At 45.8% G+C, this 10,172-nt stretch overlaps 1 protein-coding gene across 1 annotated transcript; it reads left to right on the top strand.

Moving 5' to 3' along the window:
- The first annotated feature begins 7,887 nt into the window (after window positions 1-7,887).
- Window positions 7,888-9,579, top strand: LOC104389151 (endonuclease domain-containing 1 protein-like). Its single transcript, XM_009998105.1, has 2 exons — window positions 7,888-8,175; window positions 8,992-9,579. Exons 1-2 carry the CDS (start codon window positions 7,888-7,890, stop codon window positions 9,577-9,579), a joined length of 876 nt encoding a protein of 291 aa, XP_009996407.1.
- Window positions 9,580-10,172: the final 593 nt, after the last annotated feature.

Here is a 10,172-nt window from a genome sequence, read left to right as displayed (position 1 = left end):
AATAAAGGCAAGTTCGTGCACTAGCCCCATCAGGCTTTCCAAGTAAAGAATCCATCAGTGTCAACAGGGAGTATCCAGCAGTGAGTGTGAGAGCAGGACAAAAAGAGTCAAGTCACCAGCCTTGTGCTTCCTGCAACACACCTCCCAGGGTACCATGTTGGGGCTGATGGTGACAGTTCTGCCTTTACCAGAAACAACTTTTACCACTAGATAAAAAAATTGGGAAGTATCATATGATGCATTTTGTGCGGTTTTGTGCTGACTTAGGTCTGTGGCAGACTTGAAAAAAAGAGCCAGGACATAGAAACCAAGCTCTCAACCTGGTATTTTTTACCTTCTTAGTACTCCAGCCTTACTTGCATTGACCTGTACTTTGGTCTTATTTTGAATAACTCTCCAGATTTTTTTTTCATAATGCCTAGAGTTTTATAAACATTTGTCTTTTGATATTTGGGTTTGGACTTGACTCCATGTTGACTCCTTCCCCCTCATCTCCTGTGGGGGCTGTAGCATCCTTTGCAGCCATAGGAAAGTGTTGTGTTGTTTTGGTTTGTTTAAGAGAGACTTCTAGTTTTTGCAGATATATTTTGAAACAAACAAACAAAAAAAGAGCTATAGATGAGAGATTCCAGGTCATCCTCCTCATTCATTGCTCCTGTGGGGTCAGTGTCTTCACACTGTGCATGAGGAACAGATTTCATTCACCAAGGGTTCAAGGGTTCCCCACTCCCAAGTGCCGCTGGTGGCATTTGCTCTCACTTTGCCCTGGCACAACAGCCTGGTGAATTTCACAAGGGGGAAGTCCTTCTTGTCAAATTTAATTTCTTTTTATGATAAGGTAACCCACCTAGTTGATCAAGAGCAGCCAGTGGATGGAATATTTCTGGACTTCAGCAAAGCTTTTGATACTCTCTCTCACAGTATTCTCTTGGACAAAATGTCCAGCATACAGGACCAAGTGAACCATGTAACAGGTGAGCAACTGGCTCAGAGGTAGAGCACAAAGAGTGACAGTGAGTGAGGTAACATCAGGCTGGTGGTCAGTCACTAGTGGGGTCCCACAGGGCTCCTTCCTAAGCCCGGTCCTCTTCAATATCTTCATCAACGACTTGGACGCCGGTCTCAAAGGTATTCTAATTAAGTTTGCTGATGATGCAAAACTGGGAGGAGCTGTCGACACCCTCAAGGGCAGATGGGCCTTGCAGAGAGACCTTGACACCTTAGAGAGATGGGTAGTCACCAACCACATGAAGTTTAACAAGGGCAAGTGCCAGATTCTGCACCTGGGGCAGGGCAATCCTGGTGGTAAGTACAGACTAGGGAACGAGTGGCTGGAGAGCAACGTGGTAGAGAGGGACCTGGGGGGCCTGGTTGATGACAAACTGAATATGAACCAGCAGTGTTCCCTGGCAGCCAGGAGGGCCAACCATGTTCTGGGGTGCATCAAGCACAACGTTGCCAGCCAGTCAAGGGAGGTGATTGTTCCACTCTACTCTGCACTGGTGCAGCCTCACCTTGAGCACTGTGTGCAGTTTTGGGCACCACAATATAAAAAGGACATCAAAACTCTTGGAAAGTGTCCAAAGGAGAGCCACAAAGATGGTGAAGGGTCTGGATGGGAGGACTTAGGAGGAATGGCTGAGGTCACTTGGATTATTCAGCTTGGAGAAGAGGAGGCTGAGGGGTGACCTTGTTGCAATCTGTGGCTTCTTCATGAGAGGAAGAGTTGGGGCAGATCTTGATCTCTTCAATCCTGTGACCAATGACAGGACTTGGGAAAATGGCAGGAAGCTGAATCAGGGAGGTTTATGTTGGGTATCAGGAGAAGGTATTTCATTCAGAGGGTGGTTGAACACTGGACAAGCTCCCCAGGGAAGTGGTCACAGCACGAAGCCTGCCTGAGTTCAAAAAGCATTTGGATGATGCTCTTGGGCACATGGTGTGACTCTTGGGGTGCCCTACACAGGGACAGGAGTTGGACTCGATGATCCTGATGGGTCCCTTCCAACTCAGCAGATTCTATGATTCTATAGAGGTGGCAACTTAAAGCAGGACTCATCTTGTGTACTCTTAAAGTTGTAAATTGGAGCTTGTTACCCTGGAATCCCTTATAGCCACCAGAGAGAAACAAGCACTTTTATAGTACAATTCACTTCATCTGCCTGCTGTGTGAACTGTGCCTTGAAAATTCCTATTTATCTTCTATAGACTCTAAAGGGACTGCTGGGGACTACACCTTCAACAGGGCAAATCCTGGAGCAAATCTGGGAGTCTGAGTCATTTTGACAGGGTCAGCCAGAAAGGGTTTCTTGCAATTGTTTGTCTCTGTTAGTCTGGCATGAAAGGCCAGTTTCTTATGAATGCAGCTTAATTAGGAAATGTTCCTTGGCAGGACTGGAGTCCTGGTTACTTTCTTCACCCACACATCATGATGCAGCTCAAGGCCTCTCTCTATCTGAGCTCTATGTTCCTACTGCCCCTCAGTTTATATTCCAGGTGCAAATTTTAAGTAGCAGGTAGTAGAGATCAGGTTTAGTTTATTTCAGATTTATTCACAGTCTTTAACATATACATCCCTGAGAAGCATTTGGAAAACATTAATATCTGAGGCATCAGGCCCACAAATTGCAAAGGGTGTCATGCTGACCTCTCACCTTATGCACTCAACTGAAGTGGCTGCTTATGCTCCCTATTCACTCTAGGAAAACCATCTCTCCACAGTTTGGAATAGCAGGCTGTTTGCTCATGCTCTCTTAAACACAGATCCTAACTTAAAATTATCCCCTTCCCAGAAACTGTTACGTCTGGTTCCTTTTATCACAAATACATTCAGGAATCAAGGAACTTGAGCACTAAGCAAGATTTATGAATGAAGCATCTGTTTACTTAGAAGTTTGAATTTTTTTCAGTACTGGCAAGAAAGTCACAAAGAGATTCACTGACAAAACTCATAGTTAAAGATTATACTTAACAAGAACTAAGTATCTCCTAGAAACTTCAGCATCTCTGAGGGCTCCATCTTAGATCACAATTTCAGCCATCTAACAGAAGATTATGCCAATATTTCAGCAGAATCTGCCACCCTCCTACCGTGCAACAATATCACACCTCTGCTGACTAGAGGCAGTGAGCACTGAACAAATGGAGTGGACAACTTCAGAGATGGAGTGAAGACTGGGGTTGCTCACCGTGGGCAACTGGCCCTCCCTACCATACCACACCCATGGGCTTCAGAGGATGCCAAGGCCAGCAGAGATGCCCCAAAGCACAACCCCTGAGCAAAGGGGCTAATCTTGCATGTATCACACATATCACATCTCACATATATCACATCTCACATACATAACAATCAACCAGCTATTTTCAATACAGAGTGAGCCAGCAGTGTACCTGGAAATCTGTGTGTTGGCATAACTGCTAATTACCCTAGGCATAATTAATGTGCAGTGACACACAATGTTTATTGCAGAGAGAGCCAACCAGGGGCTTCTGAGCAGTTGGAGCACATTTTCATGGTGGGGCAATCGTTCACCTCTAGCATAGACCATTGGATATAATCATCATCTCCTTTTGGGGGTAGTTGAGCTGATTTAGTCTCCTCTGGTGAGCAACTATTCCCCAGAGGAGTGTGAACCAGGGACCTGGAAATGTGCCCTTCTCTTGGTTCCCTGAGCTGTGTGGTGTGCTTTTTGTATCTTAAGACTGCAGAAAAACTTTAATGTTCGACTCCCAGGACCAGGGGATTTGGCCATCTGCTGGCTTGTTAGAGTTTTCCAGACAATAACAGAGTGTGCTGGGTCAGGGCAGGGATGGAAGGCAGGCAACTTATAGGGTCATAGAGATATGAGTTATAAACATCAGCTGAAGGATGCTAATTCAACCTCCTGCTTGAAGCAGATGCCCTGTCAGATCTAAATGGGCTTAGCTGTGATTTCATCCAGCTAAGCCTTGAGCCATCTCTGCAATCAGTCATTTGTCATTTCCCAGCAACCTGTCACAGTGCTGTGCTACCTGCCTGGAGATATTTTTTTATCCTGCTGTCCAACCTGCATCTCCCAAGCGACAGTCTGTGGCTGCTGCCCTTGATTATAGTGTCTGGCTCTACTGCAAAGACCTTGACTTTTTTACCTTTGGCCTTTGCAGGAGCTGTAGTCAGCTAGTGGGCTGCCCTGCAGCCTCCCCTTTCCCATACTCAATGAGCTTGAATCCTTAAACCCATTTTTTCAAAGCCACTTATCCCATGCCTGTCACCACCTCGGCATCATATCTCAGAGCAGCTCCAAACCAGTCAAGCCTCAACAAGATTTGGGAGCCCATCTACAGGGTGAAATCCTGGGCCCTAATACACAACCATCTTCCAGGAAGAGAAATTAAAGGAGGCTTAATAAGCAAGTTATGTTAATAAGTAAAGATACATCATCCTCTTACAGGTGTATCCATATGAAACCACAACAGGGATCAGTTTCCAAACTGAAAAGCTGATCTGTAAGCTCAAAGCCCAGATGGGAGTGTTGCTATAGCTAATGAAGAAGCTTTTATTGCTGCATGGTGGAAGGAAGAGAATCTCCAAAGTTCACATTACAGAGTTGCTTTAATGTCTTGGGATTCCATTTTACCTCTGTAACAACTGCAGGGTGTGAGATACTTTCCAATCCAAGCTACTCCCGAAGACCTTTCAGTTTCTCTTGCTGTCACCAAGACCAGCACTCAACCAGAGCACTGGATCTGTTTGGCAGCTGCATGGCAGAGCTGCTTTGGAGGAATTTCTGGGGGAAAAGAAGCAACTGGTTGGTGGACACTTCTACACCACCAACTGGTCACTGGGACAACTGACCACCAATCAGCAAATTGCACTCGTAAAGCATCATGAACAACACTGCTTTCAGCACCAGGCACAGTCCTCATGGAGAGATGACTCTGCTCCTGGTGCTCTGATTTTTGCAAGAAAAGGGGATCTATAGAGAGACATTCGAGTGTATCAGTTTGTTTTGTTCACAGTGTGAAGGCAGTTCTGTTCATAGTGCTGAAGGAGCACCACAGGCTGATCAGTGGTGGCCAGTTGTTCAGGTGGAATGTTGGCAATGTCCAGTTGGTAGCATGGCAGTGAGGGTGGCCAGTTAGCGTGGCCAGTAGCCTTAGACCTCTTCTGGAACACTGGGGAGAGACAGAAGAAGCAGCTGATGCCTCTGCTAGGCACTTTAGATCTTTGGTCTGGCTTGGGACACTTTATCAACCTTCATGTGAAGCTCATGCTGGTTTGAACACCTGGCAAAGGTGAAAATAGAGTCATAGGATGGTTTTGGTTGGAAGGGACCTTCAAGATCATGTAGTTCACACACCCTCCATGGGCAGGGACACCTCCCGCTAGATCAGGTTGCTCAAGGCCCCATCCAACCTGATCTTGACAGCTCCAGGGAGGGGATATCCACAACCTCCGTGGGCAACCTGTTCCAGCATCTCACCACCCTCACAGGAAGAACTTTTTCCTAATGTCCAACCTGAATTTCCCCACTTTAAGATTCAAACCGTTGCCCCTTGTCATCTCACTACACACCCATGTAAAAAGCCCTACCCCAGCTTTCTTGTAGGCCCCCTTCAGATATTGGAAGGTTGCTATAAGGTCACCACGGAGCCTCCTCTTCTGTAGGCTGCAAAAACATGACCTTGTAGATCCTAGGGATAAGAAGAAAGGTTCACTTCTTCATCTGGTTATTTGTGGTTATTACAACCAATTTGTTGTATCAGTTTCCCTGGACAGTTTTTATAGTCCATTTCTTGGATATGCTCTGGAAAGTTTGCCAACATCCATGAAAGCTGTTGCCAAGTGGAAGAGTTTGGTTTCATTCTTACTGCTGATTTGTTCACCACGAAACTAGATGCGTTTTCCTCCACTTCTGAAGGAAATGTGCCCACAGAAGGACTGTACACAGTTTTGGAGGTCCACTCTAAGAGGTAACCCAGGGTAGCTTTTCTTGATGCCAGTTACATGGGAAAACCTTCTGCCATTCCAGGCTGGCAAATTGCTCTGCGTGGGATTTCTCCATCTGGCTTTTTGAAATCTCAAACTCTGTTTCCATTGCATTCTTGATGTCACAGCTGGATAATTACTGTGTCACCTAAGCTGGTGTCTGCTTTGGCTGCTTCCTCTTTCACTGAGGACAGTTTAAGTTCTTTGAGAAGAAAGAGGAACCTCGGTGCTGACCTCCTGTCCTTTTCCTTTCTCTGTAAAGAAGAACTTTTTGTGAGCAGCAGCACTTCCGCCATGACGTGACCTTTCACTCTGGTCAAAGCTGAGGTCCAACAAGGATTGCCTGGGCACCAAGCTCAGTATTTTTCTGTTCTTCTTCAGAAATGTCCATCAAATGCTGTTTTAGCTAGACTCATGGAATCCTGTTGTTCCAATACCTTGAGATCTGCTTTCAATGGCCCAGCTCTTGCCCTGACAAAAAGTAGCAGGATCAGGCCCAGAGGGCAGAGCTCGGGGACTGAAATCCAGTGCAAGGAACTGTTCTCCAGGAGGGAGTATTTCCTAGTTCAGAGAAACTGAACCCTCAGTGTTTAGACATATCTAGGGTCAGATGTGCAACATGTGGCCTGGGGATTAGGGGCCTGCAGTAGCAGCACTGCTCCAAGAAGAATGAGGAAATGGAAATAAAAATCACCCAGCACAGGTATCTGATTTTGGCACATGATACTGCAAGTCAGCACATTTGGGAGAAATGCTGAGCAATCAGCAAGTAGCTAATTTCACCCCATTCCTGGGAAGGCATGAAGAAATTTCCCCTGAACCCCAGAAGAAACTCCCACTTTTCTGTGAGTTCCCCTTTTATGAGGAGGGGCAGATACATGATTTGGTATATATTGCAGTGGGATTCCTGAGGGATCAGACAAAGGTTTCTCAAGGGACAGGAGTGAACCAACGGTTTAGCTTCTTGTTCTGAGGCTGCTTCAAGGTAAGTTCTTGCTCCTTTTCCACCACTTACTGTAATATTTAAAGTGCTTTCTTATCTTCAGAATAAATACTTCAGAGAAAGGAAGGGCTGCAGCTGCTGACCTGTAACATGCCCCTTTCAAGGAGAAAATGAGACTTTATGCATGCACTGTAATTTGCTGCTCTTAAAAGTTTTATATTAGAGAAGAATGAGAAGGTGAGAAACTTAAGGTAAGAAACTCAAGCAGAGAAAAGTAAAGATCTGAAGGATGTGGGAATGACATTTAGGGGCAAAAGAGCCTGGAAGAAGCTGGGAAATGCTCACCACATGAGCTAATCCCTTGTCTTTGGGATGAAATATAATCAGGGAGTGAGATGATACACTGAAACAGGGCAATTCTGTTTCCTGGAGTGCTTCAAGCTATTTTTCTTCAGGGGCTATGCAAATTAAAAAAAAACAAACAAAAAAACCAAACCAACAACAACAAAGCCAAAACCAAACCAAACCAACAAACAAACTGGATTAAACCAAAATCAAACAGTGCTGGAATTCAGCAATCTGTCTTCCTATTGAGCTCTTGGCCAGCACAGGTAAGGCAAAAAATGTGGTCTTGTTCCAACACCATGCCTCAGTTCCTCAACAGATTTGCTTTGTGGCTGAAAAGACATGGGGAGTGTTAGGGACATTCCTCAGAGGAGCTGACTTCTCCCACTGCTGCCTCCTCTAGGCACCTAAATCCTAGTTTACACTTCACCTTTCTCCCCAGTTTATTTTTACAGATGTGGAAGGGCAGAAGTTGTCCCCTCCTTGGTCTCTCAGATTCCTCCACCTCTGCCAGCTGTGTCCCACAAACACAAAAATGACCTCAGGCCATGATGAGATTTCTCCAAGTTGAGTGTCCCTCTGCATTTGCCTTCCAGGTGAGCAAGAGCCCTTCAGGCAGAACCTCCTAGCAATGATATTGCTGTTGCTGCTGCAGGTCTTGACCAGCTGCCTCTGGCTGGGACATGGCGAGGTGGTGACATCATCCTTGCAAAGTAAATGTCCTCAGTTTTTCTTCTGGCAAACACCCCCAAATGAAGCCCTGACTCCTGCAAACTCAGCCTCGATCTGCCAGCTTTATGAGAACCAGTATTACTATGCCACCCTGTATGACAGGAAAGAGCGTATTCCTGTGTACTCTGCTTATATCTACCAGCCTAAACATACCAAAAGATGTCAAAGGTGGATGGTCGAACCCCAGGTGAGTGTCCTCTCTTACAGTATGTCACCCTCTGGTCCTTAAAAGGTGAACTGCAGCATTTAACTAAACACTTTTTTTTCCTCCTCCCCTCTACCCCCCATTGTGTTGCAGTTATCTCACCTAATTTCAAATAACTCCACCAGCTGATTCCTCTGATGTGTCTGAGACATCAACAGGACGATGACATGAGTTATATCCTAAAACTGCCCTTTTTTTTTCTGCTTTGACCTTATAGAATACTAAGCTACATTATATTACATTACATTACAAAGTTAAATTTCGCTCTTCCCCCTAACTCCCCCTCCCCTCCTTCCATAGTGGGAATGAAATTATGGGGAAAAGACATGCAAAAGCAGCTACATTTGAAGAACTAGCTCTGCTGAGCTCTGATCTTTTTTTCATCCTAAGCTGCTTTTCCTCCCTGACACACCTTCTTTGCTCCCAGTGAAGGGTCAATTTGGCTTTGTAAGTGGCATGAGAGAAACGTGGATAAACTCAAACTGAGATGACCCAGAGATTAACTCCATGTACAGGCACTCAGTGATGGGAGAGCTGGAATGACACAAGGAATATATTGAGTGATATTTCAGGCAGTGAGAAGTGAGTAGAATCAGTAGGATCAGTAAAGTCAGAAGTGCACGATCTCCATCCAGCTGCAGTTGTCCCTTACTACCATTGCCTCAGGCTTGGTTCAGAAGGATCCAGCAGACACACAGAGCTCTGCAACCTGCAGAGGCCACATAAACCCCCTTCTGACAAACCTGCTCCATGACTCCCATTCTCAATACTAACGTCTTCTCTTCTTTACCTCTCAAGCTGATTGATCTGAAATATCCCAAAACTATGGAAACGCAGTCGTACGTCTTACATGATTTAAAAGTCAAGAAGACTCTACTCAAAGATAGCCAGGCTGTCCTTGAAGACTATGAGCACCCAGGTGATTTTCATCGTGGACACTTGACCCCCTGCAGCCATACCTTTGACAGCAGCAGCTGTAATTCTACCTTCACCCTCACCAATATCGCGCCCCAGTTTGCAAAACTCAACCAAGGTGCCTGGAAAAAATACGAGCTGACCACAATGAAAAATATGGCTCAGAACTGTAAAACCACCTATGTCATCGTGGGCACCGTGCCTGGGAGGAACTACCTTGCCGACAGGGTTAATAAGCCCAGCCACTTCTGGTCAAGTGCCTGTTGTGAGCAGAATGACAACAGAATGAAGGCTTGGGGGGTCATTGCTGAGAACAACAAGAATGCAGTAGAGGAACTCAGCCTAGGGGAGCTGGAAAAGAGGTTGACCGACCTGTATGGGAGAGGCCCAGTTTCTCTCTTTAACAATGCATGTCCCCGGCAACTAAGATCCATTCCTGGGTATAAAAAGCCCGAGAGCCATGACTTCTAAGATCATCACCTCATGTCTTTGCAGCATCTGTCCTGCTTCCTTCTCTAGTGCTTTCCCAGCTCTGTCTCTCTGAGCACCTTCTCCAATGAAGAAAGGGAGAAAAAGGTCAGCAGAGCCTCCAGCTGGTTTGCTTTGCTGCCTGTCCTTGGAGAGAGCTCTCAGGGAGGAGTCCTTGCCATGGCCACTTTGGAGGAGCAGTTTGGGTAACAGCCCATGAGCAAGGAAATCAGAGTTTGTCACTGAGACAAGAGGGACTTTGCCTTTTCCCCCTTTTCCCCCTTTCTTCATGCCCATGTACAGATCAGGGGTCCTTGCTCTTCTCATTAGATATCAATGATAATGTGTTGCTGACTTGACCTTCACCTACTCAGAAAGGGTGTAAGTCTAGGGTCGGAAAATTGGCCAGTCATCCCAAATTGATGTGCTTATCTTGCTTTAGCTTTGGACAAAGAAACAGGCTAAGTTAGCGCTCTCATCTCTTCCTGATGAGCAGGGGCAAAGGACAAGCCACTGGCTTCTCCAAGGCAGAACCCAGTCCATATGTTGGAAGATTCTTAGAGCATGCCAATTTGGAACTTTTTGCCACCCCAGTA

This window comes from Chaetura pelagica, unplaced genomic scaffold (assembly GCF_000747805.2).
Source record: "Chaetura pelagica isolate M959 unplaced genomic scaffold, ChaPel_1.0 scaffold224, whole genome shotgun sequence".
In the NCBI taxonomy this organism is placed as follows: domain Eukaryota; kingdom Metazoa; phylum Chordata; class Aves; order Apodiformes; family Apodidae; genus Chaetura; species Chaetura pelagica.
The sequence above is the reverse complement of the archived record's forward strand: the minus strand, read 5'-3'. Positions and strand labels throughout refer to the sequence as shown.

Excerpts from the sequence above, each read along its gene's own strand:
- LOC104389151 (XM_009998105.1), top strand. The coding sequence starts at position 7,888 with ATGATATTGCTGTTGCTGCTGCAGGTCTTGACCAGCTGCCTCTGGCTG. Across the intron at positions 8,176-8,991 it reads GGTGGATGGTCGAACCCCAG|CTGATTGATCTGAAATATCC; the intron begins GTGAGTGTCCTC and ends TTACCTCTCAAG.